The 27,445-nt window shown below is 36.1% G+C and overlaps 1 protein-coding gene across 1 annotated transcript in view; it reads left to right on the top strand.

The window, feature by feature from the left end:
- The window catches only part of ADAMTS3 (ADAM metallopeptidase with thrombospondin type 1 motif 3), a gene marked incomplete at both ends in the record, with an annotated part of 278,402 nt that overhangs the window by 134,315 nt on the left and 116,642 nt on the right, over window positions 1–27,445 (top strand). The window contains one exon of the mRNA XM_080697857.1: window positions 2,987–3,143. Within this exon, the coding sequence (XP_080553983.1) occupies window positions 2,987–3,143 (157 nt within the window). The remainder of the gene's footprint in view (window positions 1–2,986; window positions 3,144–27,445) is intronic.

A 27,445-nucleotide genomic window follows, 5' to 3' on the forward strand; every position in this document is an offset into this window, starting at 1 on the left:
GTATCAGTGGAAATATAAGAATGCGAAAAGACCATAAAATACTTTACAAAATGTGTCAACTGAATGGATCTATGGCAAAGAAAGGACTGGAATAAAAAAGAGTAATTAAAGTTTCATTATGATATAGTTCAGCTTATTAATATATATCAGTATCCTTATATTTCTAAAATAAAGCCAGTTATGCTTCCTGCTGGCAACAGATGGTGTTACTATTGAGCTTGGATGTTATATGCTTACTGTTTTTGTGCCTCATTTGAATGTGTTTTATGGGTGTTATTAATTCATGTTGTAAAAGGGAAAATAATAGATATAAGAAAATGAGCACAATATTGAAAAGAGTAAAAAGGAAACTGGATTATTTAGGCCCTTTGCAACTCATTGAGGCCCTGTTTGAAAATAAAGAATACAAAATAGGATAGAGATTTAGCTCAGAGGTAAAATGCCCCTGGGTTCCATCCCTAGTACCGCAATAAATAAATGAATACATTTAAAAAGAAAATTGGAAAGCATGAGAAAAATGGTGGGGATTGCATTTATGGAGGAGAATCATCCATTGACAGTAGGAACAACTCCAAAGAAAGAAGAATTAATCTTGTCACTGGTTAAAAAAAAATGTGCATTTCATATTGTAGGAGGACTTAAAAAGTATCTAGCCACAGGAAAAAAATAAGAACTCCAATGCTGGAGCCAGCCGGCGAAAGTATGGGTTCTGAAGAGAGGCATGAGGATGAAGGATTTTTAATTCTAACATGGGGGAGCTGCCAGCCTACTATGTCTACTGGCCAACCCCTGTTTCTGGGTCAATATTTCCTACGGTTGACGACTACTTCTGGGTCAATCTCATCTTTATTGCGCCTACGCTAGGTTTGTTTTTCCAGAGGTATTTGTACAGTCACAGGTCATATCAATATCCTCATGTTACCACCACCAGAATACAATAAAGACCAATACAAAACACATATATTACAGATAGGTTAATCAATATCCTCGTGCCATCACCATCTGATCTTCTACCCAAACCTTGTTGACTCTGGGCGAAGGACAGTCAAATGAGTTAGAGACACTAATCTAGGGGAAAGCCTTAATGGCTCCCCACACTCTAAATAATGTATGTATTTAGAAGATCAATGTTACCATTAAATGTTACACATTTTTTTTTTAATGTGAAGTCTAGAAGTTTATTCCAGAGGATAAGGACCAAGCACAGTGAGACAGCACTGGTGATATTTTCTTTCAAGACATTGTCCCATAGGTTTGAGGGCTGTTTATGCATGTACAGCATAAAGGTGGTGTAGAAGTGTCAGAGGGAGGTGCTACAGCTTCCAAAAAATTCCCTGTGAGGCAGGAGAGGGCCCTGGTGGTAGAAATGAGAATAGGAAGAGCTGATAGATTTGAATGCCAAAAAAAAGGTATAGCTAGACCAGAGACTTGCCCTCCCCTGGAAATGTATACTCTTTGGTAAGGGATAGATACCTTTCATTTCCATGTTGCTTGACCCCATAATGACAGAGACTGGTTAAAAGGGGGCAAGAAACACTCCTTTTGCCTGTGTTCCATGAGACCCAGTGACCTTTTGTGTGAAAATAAAGAGTGTAATGAGGACCTCAAAAAAATACTACTCACTTCAAAATCTAATAATTATTTCCAAAGTAATTACAAGTTTACACACTAACACATTATTTATTCAACTTTGTTCTCAACTCTGTTGATTTTTAAATTAATATTGTATGACACATGACAACTTAGATCTTTTTTTTTTAAATTAAAAACAGGGCTAGAGGTATAACTCAGTGATAGAGCACCCTGGGTTTCAATTTCCAGTACCACACCAAAAATGAATACTTTATGTTGATGCATGACCTTTAAAGAAGAGCTCTGAGCTGCAGCTCTTTGACTTTTATGTGGTTTTGATATTATTTATTTAGACAAAACTCACTATTTGTCTTCAGCAATAGTACTAGGTTTAGTTTGGGTGCTTTTTGAATAACTGAGAGATGAAACAAAGTTCAAAATAGAGAGATGGAAGAAATTAAAGGAAAGGATAGACTTTTTTTGTGGTACTGGGGGTTACACTCCCAGACCTATTTTTTGTATATTTTTTATTTGGAAACAGGGTCTCTTAAGCCAGCACAGCTGGCTTCAAACCTGTGCGATCCTCCTGTCTCCGCCTCCCAAGCGTGGGGATTACAAGCGTGCACCACCATGCTGGGCAAGGATAGAGTTTTTAGTGTGAACAAATGCAGCTTGAGGGGAAAAATACATATGTATAGAATCATTAAGTTAGATAAAGATAGGACAGATACATGTTATTTCTTCAAAGTAAATATTAGAAGTGTGGGATTTCACATACACTTAAAAAGGGTGCTTAAAGACAACAGTAACTTCTCTCAGTGCAGTATGGAACACATTCCTTTTATCCTGCAGGATGTCTTTTGAGTTTATGTGCTCCATAATATTTCTCTTGGAGATTAAAATACCAAGTAGAATATATAAATACACTTTTTTGCGAATGTACACATTGCATGACTTTCTTATTCAAACCTGTTAAATTTTGTATCCTACTTTGTGTAATTTTTTTGTGCTGAGGATTGAATTCCAGGGGAAGTCTATTTCTAAGATACACCCTGAGCCCTTTTACTTTTTTAGTTTGAAACAGGATCTTGCTAAGTCACTGAGGGTCTTGCTGCATTGCTGAGGTTGACCTCAAACTTGCAATCCTCCTGTCTCACCCTCCCAAGTACTGAGATTATAAACATGTGCCACTGTTCCCAGATTGTATGCATTTTTTCTTTACTGTTCTATATGAATTTCTATTTTATATGAATAACTGATACTTATTAATACCTCAACCATTTTAAATTTATAACCACATGTGGAAAGAAAAAAATAGTTTTGCAAATTATGTTGCCATTTAAAAAGATGTACTTGTCAGCTGAAGATGATATATATTTCTTTTTAAAATTAACACATTTTATGCTTCCTCTAGGCTGGTATGATAAAGAGTGAGAATGAAGAATATTTCATCGAACCTTTGGAAAAAGGTAAACAGATGGAGGAAGAAAAAGGAAGGATTCATGTTGTGTACAAGAGATCAGCAGTAGAACGGGCTCCCATAGACATGTCCAAAGACTTCCACTACAGAGGTAGGCAACTTTGATGAGGCTTAATAACTAAACATAATTTTGAGATATGATGTTATATGTACTATTTTGTTCCAGTGCATTATTATATACCCAATATATATTTATGATCTAGTGAGTTTTAAATCAAAACTGTTTTTTTCTAGCTTATGTGAAAATTTGAAAATATTTATGCTTTCTAGAAGTATCTCAGTTATGCAATACTAGTGTTATTTTTAAAAGATCTTAAATGAGATACAGTGAGGTGGCAGAGGGCATTGTTTCCAAACAAGAATCATTTAAAAATAATTATGTAATTTAACTTTAAAGTGACAGAAACATTTAAAAATAATTATGCTATTTGACTTTAAAGTCTGTTTTTTTTTTTTTCCTCTCTTATTTCTGGTACTGGGGATGGAACCCAGGGGCATTGTATCTTCCAGCTACATCCCAGCCCTATTTCTTGGTCTTTTATTATCTTTGAAACGGGGCCTCATTGAGTTGCTAAAGGCCTCTCTAAGTAGCTGAGTCTGTCTGTGAACCACAATCTTCTGGTCTCAGCCCTCCAAATGCTGGGATTACAAGTGTGTGTACCACCATGTCTGGCTAAAGTCTGTTATGTAAAACTTTTTACTGCTTGAAGAATACATATGTCAAATTTTTTGTAGAATTTTATTTCAAAATAGGAACCACAGAGTTAAGTAAATTATGGCACATAAACATATTCCATTTTTGTTTTAATGAAATCTGAAAATAAGTTGATATCAAGGAGATATTTTTATATGTTAGATACAGAAGTTTCCTTTATGAAGAAGAAAAGAAATTTAATAGCTTATATTTTTTGAATCTTCAAATCTGTATTATTTTTACCAGGCCAAGTTTCTGAATTAAGGAAATTTTCTTGAGGACCATGTGAGAGATACAGATAATCTTAATTTAGCAATAACTTATCCTGTGGAGTACCTTTGGAGTGTTTCTACCTAGTTAGCTTGATTTTCACATGCAACCATGTGAAAATGGTTCTTATTCTACTCTACTAATGGACTCGTATACTTTGAACATACATTTAAAACTAATGCACCCTGAACATTTAGAAATTTTTGACTTGATACAATAGGACTCTATTAATAAATGCAGTATTATGAAAAATGGGCCTAACTCTGTCACTCTGGTGCAACAGTCAGACTCACTGTGAACAACAGCTATAAAACCAAATCAGACACTATGGCTATCCATGTGTTGGTTCCATCTGTCATAACTGTAGACCAAGCTGTACCTATTAATTAACATCAGTTTCTAAAGATGGCTTATATTTTATTATTTAGGGAGTTTTGATTAAATTGAGGTGCTGATATCAATTTTATCTTTCCTCTTTGAGTATCTTAAATTGTAACACTCTCCACATATCTATATCTAGCTATATCTATATATATTTGAAAAATTTATTCTCCAGGAATAAGAGTCAGATCCAGAAATTTAAGTATTGTATTGTCTCTTTCAAATTCTTTTTACTTCTTGCTCACATTACTGAGAGTTGAGCTTTTTCACAAACTAAATATTCCAAGTTTAAGTGAGGAATATAATTTTTAATTTATTCTATCATTCTAAAATGTAAAATTGAACAGGGTTAGAGTACCTCTCTAGGATTGGGAAGGATATATTGATTAAAATCACATAAAACAGTACCTTTTCTGGAAAAATTCAAGATGTTATTTTGGGAGATAGACACATGAGGTCATTTTTCTATGAGTTATAAAGAGAAATAAAATACATAAGTTTAACCGGGCCTGGTGGCACACACTTGTAATCCCTGTGCTTGGGAAGCTGAGGCAGGAGGATCACACAAATTTGAAGTCAGCCTCAGCTACTTAGGCTCTCAGCAACTTAGTGAGACCCTGTTTCCAAATAAAATAGAAAATAGGTGTGGGAGTATAGCCTGGAGGTAGAAAGCCTCTGGCTTCCACCCCCAGTACCACCGAAATAAAAATAATAATAAAATAAAATACATAAGTTTAGACTTAACCTAAAAAGAAATGCCTTTGAGGACCATGGTTCATGATTTTTTTCTGATAAGTCATTAGGAAGAGTATTAATCATAATCAAGCTATTTCTGACCTGCAGAGTTTTGTTTGTAGGACCCTGGTAAATATTCTGCCACATTTTGCTAGTTGTCACGGTAGTTGCCTGGCTACATTTCCTGCTTTGGCACCTTAGATGTTCAGAAGTGCCTTACATTTGTGTTTTGTAGTTTTGTTGCAAGTGTTCTAAATTAAAACAGATTAGGACCCAAACTAGATGAGTAGTGGTGAGATGGAACTGTGGAACCAAACTGAATAAAGACCAAAGTAAAACTGAGTCTGACCATGTTTTGTGATGGAGTAGGTCTTGGTGGTAGAGAGAGAAGAACGGAGATACAATAAGGTGAGGGGAAAAGTCAAAGATCACTCAGTATTCCAACATGTAACACTAGAAAACGATATTTCCAGAATTAGAGTATATAAAATGAGCATCAGATATTATATAGTTATGATTTTGGATACAAACTTGAAGAACCATTGGCACAGTGATGCACAATGCATTTTCATAATGGTGTCTCAGAGGCAATATATGAATGGCCGTATACACGTGTTGTGGGAGGGATGGCTAGGGATTAGCTTGGAGATTAAGTAGCAGGTATTGGCGTGTGCATGCTTGGAATGTCTCTGCTTGGCCTTCTGCTCCCTCATTCCCAACTGTATCATTCAGATTCTGAGGGTATTCATTGCAAAGTATTGGGAGCACAAGAAAGATATTTGTTACCTGCTTCTGCAGATGAAGAGGATGTTATGTCCTAAAAAATAAAATAAGAAAAGAAAAAACAAAAATAAAACTAGAAACTAAAGATTCGCCTCTGCCTCACTCACGAGCCGTGGACTTCCGTTCCCTATATCTTAAGAAAATTTGTGAGTTTTCAGTAAGAGTCATAGCTTTGAATCCTTTGATATATAGTATGATTTAACAACAGAAAAAGCTCAACCAATTCAACATATAGTGCAGATTCCTTTTCTTTGACTCTCAGTGGGGAAGTGGTATTGTTTTCAAATTGCAGAAAAACAGAGCTGTTTAGAATTACACTGAAGTAACCAGAAAAACCACAGACTTAGTGCTCTGCTTTAGAATTACTGTTTAAAAATGAGATGTAGAGCAGTTTTACCTGGGGCAGTAGAAAGCATGGTCAGTGCAGAGCTGGCAGCTGTTCAAAGCTCAAAGCATGACTAGTGTCTGGCAAGAACACTGTCCTTTTAGTTAAATGGCAAATATAAACTTGGCATGCTAATGGTAAACTCGTTTACCTCTTCCTGGTGAAAAAGCTTAATTTACTCCTTTCTCTGATTTCTGCCCTAAGGGTTTTGGAATCATACCCATTCTTGGCATTTTTATTCTGGGCAAAATTATTTTCTATTTGACTCTGTGTTTGAAATTTTAATTGGTAGCATGAACTTCTGAAGTTCACCTCCACTGTAAAACTAATCAATTTTCTAAAGCTCAGATAAGAAACAAAACGTGCCCTGGCCATCTCCTAAGGCTGCTTACATGGTCATCTTTAAGAAGTTTGTTTTAGGCAGTCTCCTTAAGGCGGGAGGGAAGGCTGCGCTTGGATGACATCATTCAGCTTTTCATATTTTTATCTAATCCCTAGGCCCTAAGGCTTCTCCCCTCAAATTACAGACTATTCATTCAGCAGAAGCTTTGTGTCAAAGTAATTTTTGTAATTGCTTCCTGCCAGTGGGAAGCAAGGCATAGTAAGCCTTTATCTCCTAGCTTCCTTTCAGGATTTTCGTTTTCCTGCAGGAACCCGAGTGCTTGGGTCGCTGGCGTGGTTGTCATGGTGCCCTGAAGGAGTGGTTTGTCCCAGGTGGGGAGCACGGAGAAGTCAGAAATGATTCAGGAATTGCTCCTGGTTGCTGGGGAAGGAAACAATGAACAGACTATGGGATGAATATTTTTATTTTAGAGATGCTAGGGACCTTGTAGGTGCAGAGTTCTTTCTTGAATTACAGACCCACCCATAGGTGCTCTCTCTCTTTGTACTGGAACTTTCTCATGACTTATGCCCTGAGCAGAGTGAATCATTGGTGGGCTTTGCAACTGCCCACCCCCCATAAAAAACACCTAAGCAGTATAAATTAATTATAGCAGATGTTTTCTTCCTAAATGAAGCATGGGCATAATATTACTGCAGTTTTAAGACATGTGAAGTAGCACCCATTCTTTTAAGTAGGTGTTAAATTATACATTTTCCACCACTGCACTGTTTTGTTTATAATAGAAGGGCCAGTCATTTGTCAAGGCTGCTTCTATTGGATTCATATGGAAATACTAACCATATGTATGTATTTCTAGTCAGAATTGTTTAGTATATTTCACCATTTGGCCATTTGTAACAATTATTGAAAAGAGTGGAAGTGATACAGAAATTGAATTGTTACATGAAATAATTAGGAAACAGAATAAGAGTTAAAGGGTTTTTAGCTCTAAAACATAAAGGAGAATATTTTCTCTTTTATCTTAGTGATACAGGAGATTGAATCCAGGGTGTTCTAGCAGTGAACTACACCCCCATTTTATTTTTTATTTTTTTAATTTAAGGAAGGTCTCATTAAGTTGTTGAGGCTGGCCTTAAACCTTCTGTTCTCCTTTCTCAGCCTGGAATTACAGCCCTTCACCAACACATCTGCTACTTTATTTTTGTTTATTAAAATATAGACCCATTTAAAGGAGCTTGCTTATGAAATATGTAGACTAGGATTGTATTACAAATTAACTCCATATTTTTCTCAGTTGAATATAGAAATACACACTCTTTATTGAGACTTCAGACCTCTTTATTAATATTTAGTTTTTAAAAAATTTTTTTATTGGTGCATTGTTGTCATACATCTTAATGGGATAAAAGACTTGTGGAGACATACATGCACACATCAGCCAAAGTATTTACTTTTTAGTGGAGTTGCATTAGTGGAGAAGGAGGATCAGAAGGTTTTAAATATATCTGAGTGGCTGAAGAGAAATTGAAGGCAATGACTGCATATTAGAGTTTTAATCAGCTCTTGATTCATAAATAAAATGGTTGCCTACTCAGAAGTAACGGTATCAATTATTGATTTTTGAGGGAACAGTGCATACCAAGAAAAAACATTGTTATTGCTTAAAATGTATATTTTTTCTTGAGTATAAAATTTACCTTATCAAAATATACTTTTGGTGTTTGGTTTTACTCATGACAGCTGCTTTTGCTTAGGTTGATAGACTGACTCTCTCTCTCTCTCTCTCTCTCTCTCTCTCTCTTTATATATAGAACTATATAGTGTATATATTATGTATGTATATATTTGTGTGTGGGGGTACTTGGGCTTGAACCTAGGAGCATTGTACCTCTGAGCTAGCCCCCTAGCCATTTTTTTTTTTGTGGTACTGGGGTTCCTAGAAACCCTTCTACTTCCAGGCTACACTCCCAGACCTATTTTATATTTTTATTTGGAAACAGGTTCTCTTAAGCCAGAGAGGTTGGCTTCGAACCTGCAGGATCCTCCTGTCTCCACCTCCCAAGCACGAGGATTACAAGCGTGCGCCACCACGCCCGGCTTCCCCTAGTCTATTTTTTGTTTTTGTTTTGAAACAGGTTTCTGAGGCTGTCCTCAAACCTAAGATCCTTCCATCTCAGTCTCCCACACACTAGTATTACAGGTGTGTTCCACTATGCCTGGCTTGGATAGATCCTATTTTATTTTTTATTTTTTGGTGGTACTGGGGTGGAACCCAGAGGCTTTCTACCTCCTGGCTATACTCCCAGACCTATTTTTTTATACTTTATTTGGAAACAGGGTCTCACTAAGTTTCTGAGAGCCTCACTAAGTAGCTGAGGCTGGCTTCGAACCTATTTGATCCTCCTGTCTCAGCCTCCCAAGCGCGGGGATTACAAGTGTGCACCACCACGCCTGGCTAGATCCTATTTTAATACAATATTAAGTACATTTTGCCTTTGCTTATTCCAAGTGAGCCAGCTCAAACAGATTTTGAGACCAATACTTATTTTCTTTGTAGGTACAATGATGCACAAACTTTAATGTTAGTATTTAGGAACCAGTGGCATAAGGAATGTGACTATTTCTGGAGTTTAAATAACTTTTTCTTTCATCATTTCTATTTCGAATTTATGAAATAGCTATAATAAAGTTTTTATGTGTTATAAATTGGGTATTATTTATTTTTCTGTCACGTCACTTTTATTTTCCTTGCTGGACCATCAGGAATTAACTTTACATATACAATTTGTTAAGAGCTGGGTGTGGTGGCACACTTGTAATCTCAGCATTTGGGAGGCTGAGACAGGAGGATCGTGGTTCATGGCTAACTTCAGCTACTTGGTGAGATCCTTTGCAACTCTGAGATCCTGTTTCAAAAATAAAAGAATAAATATAAAATTTGTGAAGATCAATAAGATCAGTGCTATTTAATCATGAACATATTCAGTGTGTGTGTGTGTGTGTGTGTGTGTGTGTGTGTGTGTGTGTTTTCTTTCTTCTGGGTGGGCCCATTGCATCCCTTGCAGAGAGTTCAGGTGGGCTGTTCCCAATCATTCTTTCTTCATGGGCTCTTTCTATCTTTGTTTTCCTATAGGGCATCCTTCTTGTATATGGGGCAGAGTCTTGTGATACATGTTGAAGAGAAATGGAACAATGGAAAGCTTAAGTATAGTACAAAAATAATATTTTTATTTGAAAATTGAGTTTGTGCAGACCGTGAGTTTAATCGTGAGGGCCGCATTTAGGCCAAAATAAATGCTCCTGTACTATGTAATTCTGTAAGAGGAGCCAGATACTCGGTTTTATTCTTTGTAGGTGCCAAAAGTTATACTTGATTTTTAATTGCAATATTGTAATACATCTGGTCTAAATATATAAATCAAAAAATTTAGTAATGAAAGTAATGAAAATGAATGGAACTTGGTACTATCTGCTGGAAGATTTGTTTTATGGAGATTAGAGCCATTTCCCTAATGAAGATTAGTGTAGATAACTAATTATATACAGTTTCTTGCTTTATCCCTTTTCAGCACCTAAGTATCTGAAAATAATATCTGTATGTCCGAATGAGGCATAAATGCAAAATCTTCTTATCTTTGAAATCCATTGTAATGCTTTATAAAATTACTTATGTGTTACTTATTCAAAGCTTTTGGCCTGAAATAGTCATTAATTTTTCAAAGCTCTGATTATGAAGTATTTTAAGGCTTTGTAAATATTCTTCTTCAAGGGACAGTCTTTGATTTTAAGTATTTTGATCTAACTTCTGAGGAAGGTTTTGTTTCTCTCTAGTGCTTTACAAATTGCTGCACACTCTTTTTAAGTGTTAAGTCTGTATAGTTTTAAAACTTGTTGCTCTCTAAGTTCAGTCCCTTATTTCCCTACTTTGGTAGGTTTTATTTTCATGTTTTCAAGTTTTTTGGATCTTATTGCATGAACTACAAGAATAAAGGCAATAGTAAGCCCCTTTTGGTGAGATATGATAAAAACTGATTGTCTTTATGTCCTGTACTATAGTACTTTTACTGACACAGTGCCACTAAACAATATTCTAGTAATAAGAATTTGGGATATTAGAACCACTTAATTCTTTAGTTCCCGGTTTGGATGACATAAAAGTAGAGCCAATATGGGAATTTGATACAGGTATCTAGATATTACATGGGCTTGGCCATGGAGGTCCTAGCAGAAACTGCTAGCTATTGTAGATGGATTTCCTTATTTAATGTTTAAGTAAAATAAAATTTAGATTATCAGACTGAATATGTTGTTTTTTTTTATCCTTTCAACACCCTCCTCTCTTCTATGATGACCCAACATTCAAAAAAAATCAAGAGAAACATTTGTATGGTACAAGGAGCATTGTAATCATCCAAGGCCCTTGGGAATCTTTCTCTGAATTACCAGCACTAATTTCTCAAATTAATGGAAATGTTCAAAACTTCTGTTGGCCAGACTTAAACAATTTACTGATAAACATTTCTGATATATATTGGGTTTACTTTTATAGATTTACAAATTAAAGCATGGACATTAGACTAAATATTCTTATAGTAATAATTCAGCTTCTTATTTCTGAATAAAAGCCTCAGCTTTTATCAGCTCTTCCTTTCTCTTAGTTTTATGGCTCTTGTTATGTTGAGACTCAGGACCTCAGTAATGCTCAGCTCAGTTCATCTCTGAGTGGACACAAGAGCATCATTCATTTCAGCATCTTTCTTTCACGATCTTACTGCAACTATGACGAAACAACGCTGTTAGTTTGAATTAACTTCAAGTTTTTTTTTTTTTTTTGTCTCCTGGATAGCAGTTAAATAAATGGGATGCCAAGGATTTGAGTAGTGGAAATTACAAAAACGGACAGTTCTTTTATTAATAGTGTAATTACATCATGACACTAATTCATAACAAATGTTCATGGAGGAAAAAATCAACAGGAAAAAATAATTCTGAGCCATCCTTCAATGTAGAATACATCACATTTATATTCTACACAGTAGTCTTATATGTTAACCAGGTGTACGGGCTACTTTGGCTGGCCAGTAGGTACCCCGGGGTTCATAATCCTCTTCTGCCCGGTTCCTGTTCCTTTTCTCTACTTGACTAGAGTCTGCTCTCACAAGTGCAGCAGACCACCATGAATTTGGCTGGAACTCCTACTTCCCTAGCCTATGTGATCCACCCACAGTTTTGTTGTGGGACGACAGTAACTCTTGTCTGGCTTTTTGACAGGCTCCACTGGAGACTCTCCCTGTTGCATAGGAACAAGAAGAGCAACAGCTTCCTTGGCTGCAGTTGGATTGATAGGCTAGGATCCCATGAAGTATTCTTCCAGCATGCTCAAAATAAAGCAGGATGAAAGGCTTTGGTCCTTGGTTCTCAGTGACCTGTATCTTTTATAGATCTCTCCTTATAGATCTGAGATGTGGTCTTCAAGGGAGCTGGGAAGAAATTAGAACCACTCACTGTTTCACTATTCCTGTCTCTCTTATTCTGAAAGCAATCCAAGATCAAACGAGCTAAGTGTATTTTTTTCTTCCTCTACTTAAGTGCCTTTTCTTCATGATTGCTAGCCTCATGACTAACATGTCTGATGGCCAGGGCTTTTCCTACACCAAAAGAAAATCAAACGAAAACAAATTAGCTAAAAACAAACAAAAAATGTTGGACTTGGGCTCCAGACCTAAAATTGATATGTTATGTGAGAACTAAGAGGATTATTTGCAGCCTAACATACAAATCTACTTTCTTTTGAAATATCCTAATTAAATTTAGGAGGTTCAATATTGACTCTTCTTTTTTATTGTAGCAAGAAGATTTAATATGATATTGATCTTCTTAGCATTTTTATGTGTACAAAAATTATTAACTATAGACACAATATTGTATAGCACATTTCCAGAATGCAATCATCTTAGTAAGAGCTGATACACATTGAACAGCACTTCCCCATTTTCCTTCCCACCAGCCTATTGCAACCACCATTTACTCTCTGCTTCTATGTGTTTTGAGTATTATTCATAATTAAGCAGTGTGGCATTGAGTAGTGTAGTATCTGTTCTCTGATCAATTTAACTTAGTATAATGTCCTCAAGGTTTATCAATGTTACCACATATGGAAGTATTTTCTTCTTTGAAAACACTGGATAATAGTCCATTGTACATGTACCACATTTTCTGTATCCATTCATCTATTAATGAATATTTGCTTCCACATCTTTTATGAATTTTTATAAATTTTTTTGTAATTTTTTGAGGCATCTTTATATATTTTTTCTTATGACTCTACCAATATGTATTTTCATTGGACTGTGCAAAGGTTTTCTTTTCTCCTCTTCCTTTCCAACACGTTTCTTTTGTGGTGTGTTTTCCTCCATGGGGGGCAAAATACTTATGTCGAGATATTTTAGATAATAGCTGTGTTGTATAATAATTATGCGTGCTATCTCTTTGTAATTTTGACTTGCATTTCCCTGATGATTAGTGACGACCATCTTTTCGTTTGCTATATGTATGTATTTTTTTGGAGAGGGTTTGTTTGGTTCCTTTGTCTATTTTTTGTTTATTATTGTGCATTCTTTACTCTGGCTATTTGGGGAGTTTGCTGTTGAGTTAAAGGAGTTCTGTAGAGCCAGGCATGGTGGCGCACGCTTTTAATCCCTGTGCTTGGGAGTCAGAGACAGGAGGATCACGCAGGTTCGAAGCCAGCCTCACTGGCTTAAGAGACCCTGCTTCCAAATAAAAATATAAAAATAGGTGACTGGGAGTGTAGTCCATAGGTAGAAGGGCTTCCATGAACCCCAGTACCACCAAAAAAAAAAAAAAGGAGTTCTGTATGTTTTAGATATTATTCCCTTTTCAGATAAATTGTTTACAAATATTTTTTCCATGGGTTGACTTTTTACATGTTTACTTGTTCCCTTTATTGTCCAAAAGCACTTTAAATTTTATGCAGACCCACTTGTCTACTTTTCCTTTTATCACCAGTGCGCTCATTTTTGGAGTGATCATCTTCTAGAAGCGAGATTCTATTCTCCATGTGGTCTAATCGGTTGTTTATACTTTGAATTGAGGCCTTTACTTCATTAATTGCATCCTTTATCTCTTTTTGGCTCTCTCTGAATTCTTTTCAAAACACCTCTATTATTTCTACAGTTATTTTCCTGATTTGATCTTTTAGAAATCTCTGAATTTCTGTTTTATCAGGTTCTGATGTTGTGGGGTTGTGGGCATTCATCGCTCCATTGTTATTCCTCTTTCCCATGATTTCGGAAGTTTGTGCCTTCTCTGGGTTCTTCCCTTGGGTCACTACGACTTCACTTTTAAGGTGCTCTGGATCTCGAGTCTGTGGTATCTCAGTCCCCACTACTTCTTTACTGGGTTGTATCGCAAAGTCTCAGACCCAGGAAGTCAATCGAGGCTGCTTTAGACCATGGGAGTTGCCATGTTGGGTGTTTTCCTGTGGGGAGTTGTGACTATGGTGTGATATCTCTGCCACCACCACTCCCCCTCTGGGTCAAGTCCCTGGAAGTGCAGTACTGGTATTTCTCCTCTAGGGGCTGCACTTTGACTCACTGTTGCTGAGTGCACTGATGAAGGTGTAGTGGACTCTGTGTATTCACTGCTGCTGCCACTGGTGGCAATACGGCACCACTGTTACACCCTCAGCTGTGAGGCTGGCGTATTTCTTTTCTGTTTTTGAGCTCCGCTCTGAGTCCCTGCAGGGTGTGCTGAGCCCAGCCCCTGGGAACTTTAGACACTCCCTGTGCCGAAAAATCTGCTGAATTCTGCCCGGCTGATCCGCAGCCGCTCACCTCAGCTCGCTGTCCGCTGCTCCTCTCTGGAGCCTGGTGGGCTGTTGAGTGTGTTAGTCTGGGGCTGTCAGGTGAGCTCATTGCTGCCGTCGGCAGTATGGTGCTGCTGGCAGGTCCTCAGCCGTGAGGACTAAGTATCTCCTCTCTGGCTCTGAGCTCCGTTCTGAGTCCCCCTCCTCTCTGGGGCCTGGTGCTGCAAGGGAAGATGGTGCCTGCGCTGCTCCGCACTGTTGCTCTGGCTGCAGCACTGGTATCTGCGGTCTGGTATCTTTCTGGTGTCTCATTTTTCCAGCCCTCTTTTTCTCTGTCCCTTGTATTTACATTCTTTGTTTCTCTGCTAATTTTGTTTTCTGGCTATGAAAGGTGCTGATTTTGTGGTAATAGAGATTGGTTGTTAGCGGGGCTCGTAAGTGCCGCTTTTCTCCATCACCATCTCTAAATTTGAAATCTTAATTCTACCTTTTTCTTTTTTTTGGTTGTAATGGGGTTTTTGGCCTTCTACCTCTGGGCTACACTCCCAGACCTATTTTTATATTTTTATTTGGAAACAGGGTCTCCTAAGCCAGTGTGCGTAGCTGGCTTCGAACCTGTGTGATCCTCCTGTCTCTGCCTCCCAAGCGTGGGGATTACAAGCGTGCTCCACCATGCCCGGCATTATTTCTACCTATTTTTTAATTAGCATATAAAAATAGAATTTTATGCAAATCCCACAGAACTTTACATAAGATTAAAAGTAATTAAATTTATTTTTCTTATGAATATATAAATGCAATGTTTTATTATAGTATGCAAATTACTGAGGTATTTTTATAAAAATGAGAAAATATGTAATAGATTATATCTAGCTTTCTGTAAACATGTAGGATAATGGAGTTGAAAGTGGTAGAAGTATCATGTCCAGGCTTCCTCTGGTATGAATAGGAAGGCCACCTGTTGTAGTCTTCTTCAGTTCTTGGCAATAACAAAAGAAAATGAAGGCCAGTTATAACAGCATTTCCTTACTTCAGGTACCTAAATCCAGACTAAGTTTAAAGAACAGTTTAAATGTGATATACCACAGAAAAGCTAACAAATTGATGAGAATGGGAAGCCATAAATGTTCAGTACTCAATCGCTTACAAATATCCCTTGTATTTATATTTATAATGATGCAAAGTAAGACCTAGGTTAAATGATTATAAAAATATATTTTGCTTAATGTAAGAACATGTTGCTTGATGATGAGATCAAACTCATTTTTTTTTTTTTGGCTCCTTTCCACACCCTTACCCCAACCTGGACCTTAATGAGCATTTTAAAGAAAGATGTTTCATAGTAAAGGAAGACAATCCAGCTATGTTAAATTTCTTGGAATACAGTTAGCCCAGGATATTCTGTAAAAACAGAATAAAAATGTTGGCTGACATTTATTGAGTTAGTTTTAAAATTAGAGCTAAAATTGGGGTCTTTCACTAAAGAAATGATAATTCTAAATACTCACTTTTTGGGATACTTTAAAAAATATATATCTTTAAAAATTTCAGTTTTCTATCTCAGAGAGAAAGAAATTACATGTCTTGACTAATTAATAATTAAAATGTCAATCAGAGATTGGGTGGGTATCTATAATTTATTCCCTCAAAGACTGTGAAGACATAATATTAAATTATGAATGATAAATTTTAGACTAGTGGGTATTATTAATGAAAGAGAATTATTATTATTTGTTTATTAGATGATTAATATGTACTCTATCACCAAATAATATAATATGCTTCAGTAAAGACTGATTTAAAAATATACAGTAAAAATTGAACCATTGTGCAATTCGCATTATAATGAGTGATCTATAAAATATATGTAATCCAACTTTAAAACTATTAATAAGAGCTAGAATGGTTAAGGGACTCAGGTACACATTAAATGATATTAGGGTTTTAAATCAAGATAAAATGACTGGAGAAAAGAGGCCATTTATAAAGAAAGAAGACAAAAGTTTAGGTAGAGACCTAATGATGATATGATAAAACTATTATTAATAATTATTTTTAACCAGAAGTTTATAAAGTGCCTGCTATTATCACATCACCTCAATTAAATCAAGTAAAATTCAGTTTCTAAGCTGTTATTAATGTGGTAATTTCCCCCCGTAAAATAGCTTTATCCCAAGGATATGTCTTAAGTAACTTTGTGACATTGATCAAGCTACTTATCAGTGCTTCAATTTCCTCATCTCTAAGACAGAGAAAATAGGAAATGAAATCTATTTTACCTACAGAAGAGATAGAAAATGATCTACAAGATTTCCGAGGATTGTTCCTTGAATTTAATCTAATATTGATATAAAACACTCAGGTTTAGTTGCTAAAAGTTAGCACTTACTATTGTTTATCATGATAACTTTATGATGGCTCTATAATCATATGAAGAATTATTAGCCATCACTCTTTGAACATGTGTTTTGGTGCATGTATTCATCACAACATTATTACTCCTTCCCTCATGGTGTCCTGCAGATATTCTTAAACTCAGCTTTTAGGAAATTATTATCCCACAGAAGTTTTTATGATGATGGAAATGTTCTACATAAGTCTACTATGGTAACCACCAAATATATTTATTGGCATGTGACTAGTAAAAAAATGATCTAAAATTTTAATTTTACTTAATTTATTTCGATATAAATAGTATGGAACCAATGGCCCCGGTTTTGGACATTATAGGTCTAGGATTTGCACTGTGTTATAATTTGCATGTCCTTAACAGTGTTAAAGTTTCTCTTATTTCTTTTAATTTTCCAAAAATGTATATGAGAGAGAATGGGTAGAGTGCTTCCAATATTTCCTCTTTGACATTGTTTACTCAGGAATCTCACACAGAGTAGATCTCCAGTATGTATCGATGGAATGAATGAAAACCTATGGTAGAAGAGATTGTAATTTTTTAGAGAAAATTACAAGGAAGATAATCTGAAAGAGTTTGTATCACCTCAGATGTCAGGTTACTAAAACAAGACTTTGCAGTGAGGCCCTAGGATGGTCTCCTGGTGTCAGAGGGTGGGGGTTGAATGTACTCAGGGTGGGATGCATAGCACAGAGGTCATGGGATCCTCTGGACTATCATATAGAGCTGGCTTATTTGATGACTATGGTGTCTCTCACACATTTCTCTTATTTGAAAAGCATTTTTAAAATCTTACTAAGATTTCATAAAGATGTGCATGAATCTCATTAATAATATAGTTATCCTTTGTTTTCCATAATTATTTGGCTGGGAGTTGTTTACTTTTTCCCTCCATAGAGTGTTTCACCACTGCTATTTCCACATTTCTTAAGAAAATATTTCCTTATCACTTACCCAGAAGTTGGACTCTCATCCTCAGTACTTTACATAGTTTCCCCTGATACTTAAAAATTACATTTTCCTACCAGAACCTTTGGTTTTGTATCTCGTTATCACATTTGATAACACATTGATTTTTTTTTTGCTCTCTTGTCTTCTGATACGATTGATATAGTTGCCTTTCTATCTTTGTTCAGTTGTTTTGCCCTCCCTGTCTTATCAATGAGTAGTGGGTTTTTTTTAATATTTAGATTTCTCCTACCTAGTTTCTAATTAGAAGCCACACTTTCTTGTGGCTTCTAATATCTCCTTCGCTGAACATCTCTGTCCTTTTTGGTATGGAGTTTGGAATCAAATAGACCTGGGTTCACATAGCAGCTCTGCTACTGATTAGCTTTGTAATCTTTGGCACTTTGGACAGCTTTTTCAGATACCCTTGCTTTGTCATGAAACTGAATTCTTCCTACCCCCAGATGCCATTAAATGAAGTGGTGCCCTGCAAACAATGGGCTGACAACTTAGAGCCTCTCTCCCATCTTCCCTCTTTCCTCTCTTATCTACTGTCAAAACAAAAGTTTATATATTTTTCTCATATTTATCTCAGAGAAGACTGTTAATACTAGATAATAAGAAATAATCTGCAATTCTCTTTAAAATGTGCTCATATCAGTTATATATTGTGATATGTATTAAAACATGTCTTCCAGGTAGGTGTGGTAGAGCATACCTGTAATCTCAGTACTACAGTGGCTGAGACAGGATGATCACAAGTTTAAGACAACCTAGGGAGACCTTGTTTCTGAAACAAAAATAAATAAATAAAATAAAAAGGACTGGGGTATAGCTCAGAAGAAGAACATCTCTTGGTTCCATTCCTAGTACCATAATAAACAAACCAACCTGTCTTCCCTCTACAAAGAGTATGGGATAGAGGGACAAGAGAATGTTGGAACAGAAAACACCTTGGAGTTTGGGGTAGTACCCTAAGAAAGAGGAGGGTTTCAGTATTTTATTCCAGTGTGCAAAAGAGCAGAGCATAATTTAAGAATCTGAGCAGAACATTTCTATAGGGCCACTTTGATATCAGGCTGTTTATGTTCATTATGACCATTACAGTCTTCTAAAATTTTATGGTAATGTGCAAAATAGTATTTCTTAGGCCATTTTGGACCCTTATCCAATCTCTGATCATAAAGATGGATTAAAGATGGAGAAGAGTGAGTTCTTCATTTTATGCATTATTTGTTGCTACATCCAGAAAGCATGACTTTTAAATTAATCTTTGGAGTCATGAAATCGTAACTGCTGACATATCAAGTACTGTCACATGTCCATCTTTGTGTAGATATCAGTGAGTACACAGTGCAGGATGAAATGTAGAAATGTAGGTGTGGAATGCAGTTGTCTAGACTTCCTCCTTATCTCCTATGCTGTTACTGCTTCTGCAGCCATGGCCATTCTCTTCTGTGCTTCTGCAATATCTTCTTGTCCCCTCAATTTAGTGTTCATTATTCAGCATGAATGTTATTTCCTTCTTTCTCTGAAATCCATAGTTCTTATAAGTTATGTTTATTTTTTAAATTTTTCATATGCCTTGTCATAATATAAATTATTTTTATATGCTTTTTACCTTATTTTATTTTTAAATTAATTTTTTTTCATTGATGCATTGTATTCATACATCATAATGGGGTAAAAAACTTGTGTAGACATACATGCACACATCACCCAGTTAGCTGGTTTCAGCCCTTGTTGTTTCATTTATTTGCAGAATCAATGGCAAAACCTTCTTTGAAAATATGCTTTTCCTGGTCCATTATAGTCTTATATCATATATATAGTCTCACATTTTTGACAGTGGCACACATTTACACAGCACTGCGTTTCCCCCACATCCCTATTTGCCCTTTCTCAATACAGAGTACCGAGATTGATGTTGGTATACTCACATATGTACACATAATTTATGGTATTTTTTTCATTAATGAATCTCAATCTTCCTCTTCCTTTTCCCTTAGACCACCTCCCTGGCTCCACTGAGGTTTCTCCTTTGTTATCTGGAGTCCCTCTGGTATCCCAATCACTCCCTAGTTTGCACATTTAGAGAAAATTATGACCCTTCACTTTCTGTGACTGGCTAATCTCACTTAACATAATGTTCTTCAGATCTTTCCACTTTCTTGTAAATGACATAATTTTGTTCTTCTTTATTGCTGAGTAGAAATTGATTGCGTGTATTTCCCACCATGGCCAAATTGGTTGCATACCAGGAGAGTAAGACTGGTTCAACATATGCAAATCAATATATGTTTTTCATCACATAAATAGTACTGAGGACCAAAATCACATGATTATCTCAATAGACAATGAAAAAGTATTTGAAAAAATACAATACCCATTCATGTTAAAAATACTGTAGAAAATCTGAATAGGAGTGTACTTCAATATCATGAAGGCAATATATAATAAACCCAAAGCAACATAATTTTGAATGGGGAAAAACTGCAGGAATTCCCTTTAACATCAGAAACAAGAGAAGAATGTCCACTGTCACCACTTCTTTTCAATATAATCCTTAAGACTCTTGTCAGAGCAATAAGACAAGAGAAGGATATCAAAGAAATTCAAATAGGAAAAGAAGAATTAAAATTACATTTATTTATTTATTTATTTATTTATTTATTTATTTATTTACTTATTTTGGTGGTACTGGGATTTCTGGAAGCCCTTTTACCTCCAGGCTACCCTCCCAGACTTTTTTTTATTTTTTTATTTGGAAACAGGGTCTCTTAAGCCAGAGAGGCTGGCTTCGAACCTGTGTGATCCTCCTGTCTCCGCCTCCCAAGCGCAGGGATTACAAGTGTGTGGCACCACGCCTGGCTAAAATTATCTTTATTTTTTGTTTATGCTTTTATTGGTGCATTATAGTCTCACATCATAATGTAAATCATGTTCACAATGACATACATGCACACGGAAAGGGGAACACCAAAATTATCTTTATTTGCAGACAACATAATCCTATATTTAGAAGACCCCAAAAATTCAACCAAAAGGCTACTAGAGCTGATTAGGAAACTCAACGAAGTAGTGGGATACAAAATTTAAAAACAATCAGTAGTTTTTTTTTTTTTTTATATGTAGACCTTCTGATGAAACTGCCAATACTTTTTAATTTTCTCTTGCTCTTCCTCTCTGGAGTGTTAGACTCCTTGGCTTTTGTGCCCTCCTACCTTGATTTCCTTCTTAGCCTCCTTTTTTTGCTAACTTTTCCTCTTCCTGTGCCTTAGATACACATCTTTCTGAAGGCTCTGTTTTTGTCTCTTCTCACATTTTGTTCTGTTGGTGATGCAAGGATGACTTCCATAATATTAGTTACAATTCTTCTGAGTTTCTGTATTTCCGCATTTCTTTCCTGAAGACTATATGTTCAATGCTTACTAGCCATTTGCCTTTGGATATCACATGGGGATCCCTATCATGGGGATCTGGCCGACTTTGAGCTTGTTTATAATGATCCACCAGTTCCTAAACTACTCCTTGCTTTCCCTCTTAGATCCTAGTTTTTATTAAGGGTACGGTGATCAGCCCATTTATCCTCTCTGACTTTCACATTTCTTGTCTAGTTGATAAATTTCTTAGACTCACCAGTTTTATACCTGGAAAACTCTCAGTGTAGCCCTTCCAGTATTCATTGTTCCCACTTTTGTTGAGAGTCTACTTATTTCTGGTTTCTCATACTGAAGCAGCCTCCTAACTATTCTTGTTCTAAGCCTGTCTTTCTTTCTTCTGGATAGAAGGTTGCAAAACTGTAGATTGTGTACTTGCACCCCATGTATATGTACATATACACAAAGAATTGCCATCATTTATACATCATATATACATATGATGTATACATCATTTATACATACATCATTTATACATATACAGAGATAGAAATTATGAATAATATAATAGCTGTTGAGATTCAATATAAATACTGCTTTGGAAATTGCTGCTTTTGATAGAATTTGTAGTGACCTTTATAGCCTGAAATACTATATGTCATTGTTTAGTCTAACATTCTTAAGTGGTTTCTCACTCTCTATTAGATAAAATATAAGCTTGTAAGCATTAATCTCCATGTCCTGGAACTCCCCTGCTTTATTTATGCTTTCTATTTTGGTATTCATTAGCGACTCTTATCTTCCACTTGACACTCTTTATTTTGACTCTGCTGAACTCTGAGTCTCCTAAGCACACATGTTTTTCTTCTTTCTTTCTTCCTTATATACACTAGACTGTACCTCTGGGTTTTTTTTTGAAATGATAGGATGTATTCCTGGATCTTATTTTACCTGGCAAACACTAGACCATCTTTTTGAAAGAGGAATAAGTGTCTGCTTTGGATTTTAAATAACTTGAAGGTGGAGATAACATTTGTATCACAACTGAGGACTAAATGAGTGAATGTAGCTAAGTCCCTGACACCCGTGGTTTGCCTATTTTAATTCATACTCTCATCTTTTGTTTCTCTAATCTTGTTCAATATTATCCTTTGAGATAAAAATGGAAATTTATTTCCTCATAAATTACTTTTTATAATAATTTAAGGGAATTTTACCCTTTCATAAGTAATGAATATAATTAAAGAATAATGTACTATAAATCAGGTTAGGAGAAAAAATTTAAAAGTGTTTTAAGAAACTTAAATCTCTTAAGAAAGTCATTGTTTTGCAGAAATACTTTCCCTAAAGGCTTGGGCAGCATTTTTCTTTCCTAATGAAATTACGCTTAGTCTTAAAAGTATCAAGAGAACTGCAAACTCCCAGTGTTTGTGTACATAATTTTCTACATATGTACATATTTGAGTCACCTCTTCTCTACCAGAAAGATTGTATAGCTTTTAGAAAATTTGAAAGGTGTCCATGATTTTAAAATTTGGGAGGAATAAATTTCATTGAACTATTAAATGTGCTTTGAATAATTTAGTTTGCAATATAAAGTTGAATTTGTGAGTATATGTGTGTGTGTATATAAAATGGGGCAAAGCATTACTATGATACATATCATATTTTGTCTATCAAACTGCTGGACTTCTAATATCAGAAAATCATTTGAATAACATACCTATATCTAAGAAAAAGCATAACCATTTGTTGGCCTTTAAGTGTATGAAGAAATTAATCCACTGCGACAGCAACTACTTAAAAAGCTATGTTTTGGTGATAAGGAATGGACTCTAACATGATTTCTTTCAAATGATGCAGAAGATAAGGAAAGCTGCATCACCCTTTCCAGTACAGGATCGTGTTGAGTTGGAAAGCTTAGGAAGCACATGCTGCATTGGGCAATGCTGCTGGTGAAGCGATCTTCATTATCTCAGCCAAGAGTGGTCCTCAGAAGTGATGACATCATTGTTGCTTCTGCGACTCCAGAGACAAGCCCACGGACTTAGCTTCTTTGTCAGACGCGGGGTAGAAAAGAGGACTCAGAGGGCTTCCCGTTGAGTCATGGCAGGCTTTGCGACTCCTTTCTTGGCCCTTTGTGAAAGCACATGACTGGACTTGTAGAAGATTAACCCCCTTAACATTTCTGGAGAAATTAAACAGATGCAAAGCAGCTCCATCACTGTTTTCCTCTCTGTTGTGAATTCAGTATTATGGTGGGCAGTGAATTATTTTGAATTCCCTCAGAGAGGCCAAGGCAGTCAATGGGGGCTGTGAATGAGGGCCCTCTGAAGGGCTCAGTCGTGGGTTTTCTTGGGCTTTCACTGTTCTTTATAGCATTATTCCTCTGAAAGAGTCCCTCTAAGAGTGGGGTCACTCTGAAGACCTTTATAGTGTGTGAAGTAATCCACCCTTTAATCTCTTCCTTCCTGTGGGAAAATCTGTGCGTGTGTGTTTGCGTGCATGTGTGTGTGTGTGTGTGTGAGTGTGTGTGTGTTGGGGGTGGTTGAGTGGTAAGCTTCTGTTTATATACAGATATAGACTGCTTACTTATGATTTACTATCATTTCACTTAACTATAGTTTATTTTAAAATTTGGCTTCCTTTATTTTAGAATTTTATTGGTACAAAATGATAATACATTGTGGTGAGATTAAAAGTGATACACTCATATATGTGCATATCTCTTGGTGTGGTTCCGTCCTATCCCTATCCTGAGACCTGGCTCCTCCTTCCCGCACACGCCAGTAAAGTTGTTAGTGATACTTTCTAGACACCTTCACATAGGAACATGGTATTACTTGATCTGTTTCCTTCCCCAGCCTCCTTTTCCCTCTCCCCACATCCCCTTCCACTTTTCTACTGCGCTCACTTATTATTTTCATGAAGTCTCCTTTCTTTCCTATTTTGTCTCTAGCTTCCATATATGAGAGAAAATGTATGACATTTAACTATCTAAGAAAGTCTGATTTCACTTAGCACAAGAGTGAGAAAAATTTAAAATGAGGTTTTTACTGACCATTCTGTTTACTTGTAATACTGGAGAGTTGATGTTCTTAATCTTCCTGGATAAGCTTTACATTAATCCAGCAGATACTACATATTTTTTTTTAAAAAGTATGTACTATTTTGTTGTTATAATGGGATAACCCTTATACTGTTTTAGGATTTATTTATATATTCTGTATATGGGAAGAATTATATCTTTGTAAGATATGTGTCAAAATATTATATTGGAAAATAACAGGATTAAGCTTTTATCAACAAAATTGGCAATAATGATTGCCTTGAGGATAGGTTGTTATGGGAAAATTTTTGATTGTTTTTTATTACTTGATTAAAACTTGTGTTTATTTATTACTTATATATTTGAAAAAATAAAACAACAAAGAGGAACTTATCTGAGGAAAGTAGTAAACATTTTGGTCCAAGTTTTCTTCTTTATCATGGATCACACCTTATAAATTATAGACAGTATTTTATAGCAGGTTTCAATTTCCAATCTAGAAGCTCCAGCTCATAAGGAGAAAAGAAGGAGGAGGGAGACTGACATCTATTGAAAAATATCTGAAGAACACAACAACTTCTGTCTGTCAGATATTTTTAACTTCTTTTGAAGTTTAGTAAAGGGTGCATCAACATTTCCCTTCTAGTTCCTGACTTTTACAACTAAAAGTTAACTGCTTCCAATTATCTATAAAATAATATAGAGCATAAAAGAAAGTACAGTAAGTGCATCAATTTTAGGCAAAGAGTTCCATGGAACAGTTTGTATTCCAGTATCCCCTTGACCTCTATTTTGTTAGTCTCCCCTTTTAGAACTGTTCTTGGAGGAACTTAAGTGGTGTACCTTCACCCTACTTTGCACTTTACCAAATTAGTGCCTAATTTGGGACAGGTAGAGACAAGGAAATCTATCAAGAGAACGTAAAATTGAATTTTCAGTACAAAGTAAAGCTACGGTCATATTGCAATCATAGGATTTCCCACTAATTTGGATTAAGGGGGTAGAAGTTTTTTTTTAATATGTAATAAAGTAAAAAGTTCATGGTGGGGTAGAATAGTGATGGATAAACTATGGTTGTAGGTCACTTTGTTAATTTTTTTTTCTATACCAGCACCTCACCTATAATTGCCTGCACAAACTCATTCAAATTCTCTGCGTCAACAACAGTTTCCTTAATATCATTGGGTTGTGCTTTCTAGTTGTTGTTGGGTATTTGTTTTGTGTTAGCGTACAACTGGTTTTTCAGTCCTGCTTCATTTTAGAAAGGTTTTCATAAGATTTCATGAATAATAGGTAATTGCAAATTTTGTAGGCCCACTAAATATTGACCATGTCAAGTGTTCAACTAAAGTTCATTATCTAAATTGTAACCACAGACATTCAGTCAGCACTTTAAACATTTAAAAGGCTTCTCTTGACTCCCCTGACCTTCCTGCCAGCCCCTTTTTACTCTCACTCAAGAGTGTCCATGACCTGACCTTTGCTCTCCCAGTTGGCCTATTCCATTACCAGGCTCACAGTTTTCCAGCTGTACTGGAATTTCAGTTCCTGGACTGTGAGGCACTCTCTAGTGTGGGCTTAGAGGAATGCTATTTCCTTTGGTAGAAATGCTTGTCTCCTCCTTCCCTTCTCGATCCCTCAACCCATAGCTTGGCTTGACTAATACCCGTGTTGGCAATAGCAAATGGATAATATTAAGCCATTTATTATACATAAGCCATTTAATGTTTTAGAAGGTAAAAAGTGTTATCGATGGGGTTTTATTTCCTGTAACCTATCTCTGCATTTCAAATGTCCCATTTCAGTTATGGTACCTGTAACTAAATGGTATGGGTAGTGCAGTGTAGTATGTGAGTATGGTATGTGGTCTTATAATCAGAGACTGCAGTGGAAAGAAGATTATATTTGTTTGGAGCCTAATAATTCTATAATTCCAGTTGTCTAAGGCAGTTAGTTTCTAGTGAGCTCATGGTAGTTTTTCCATTGTCCAACATGTAGAAGGAGCTCATAAAAAAAAAGTTGAAACACTACAACATATAGGCACAGGCAATAATTTTCTCAACAAGACCTTCAAAGCCCAGGAAATTAAAGCAAGAATTAACAAGTGGGATGGCATCAAACTAAAAAGTTTCTTCTCATCAAAGAAAACCATCAAGAAACTAAAGACGAAGCCTACAGAATGGGAGAAGATCTTTACCAGTCACCACTCTGATAGAGGGCTAATATCCAGAATATACAAAGAGCTCAAAAGATTACGCTAGCAAAACCAACAACCCAATCAAGAAATGGGCAACTGAACTGAATAGATGCTGAACTGAAAGAAGAGATACAAAGGACCAGTAGATACATAAAAAGATGTTCTACATCATTAGCCATCAGGGAGATGCAAATCAAAACTACACTGAGATTCCATCTAACCCCAGTCAGAGTGGCAAGCATAAAGAAATCAAATAACAACAAATGCTGGCGAGGATGCGTGGAAAGAGGAACTCTTTTACACCTTTGGTGGGAGTGCAAACTAGTTCAGCCACTATGGAGATCGGATGTGGAGATCCCTTAGAAAACTGGGAATAGATCCACCATATGATCCAGCTCTACCACTCCTGGGTGTTTTTCCAAAGGGGTTGAAATCAGAGAACTACAGCAACATATGCATACCTATGTTCATAGCAGCATAATTCGTAATAGCCAAAATATGGAACCAACCCAGGTCTCCATCAGCAGATGAATGGATTTCAAAATTATGGGAAATACACAATGGAATTCTATTCAGCTATAAAGTAGAACAAAATCGTGTCATTTGCAAGAAGATGGAAAGTCCTGGAGAGCATTATGTTAAGTGAGATCAGCCAAGCACAGAAAGAAAAGGGACATATATTTCCTCTAATATGCCCAAACTAGGGAGAATTGGGGATACCAGAGGGACTCCAGATAAGGGAAGGGAAATCTCAGCAAAGTTTGAATGGAAGGATAGGAGAGGTAGAAGGCTGAACTTGATTAATGGGGGTCCTACATCCTTACATGTGTAAAAGAATGAATATAGCATGGATACCCTGGACACTTATTGTTGGGAGGGGGGAGGGAAAATGGGGGTGGAGGGGAGAGGGCACCAAGCACAGTTTAAATGTATACCACTTATTTTTAATAAGAAAAATAAAAGAGCTGATTGCTCTTGGAAGATTAAAAA

Source organism: Muscardinus avellanarius (assembly GCF_963383645.1).
Source record: "Muscardinus avellanarius genome assembly, chromosome: 6".
Classification (NCBI taxonomy): Eukaryota; Metazoa; Chordata; class Mammalia; order Rodentia; family Gliridae; genus Muscardinus; species Muscardinus avellanarius.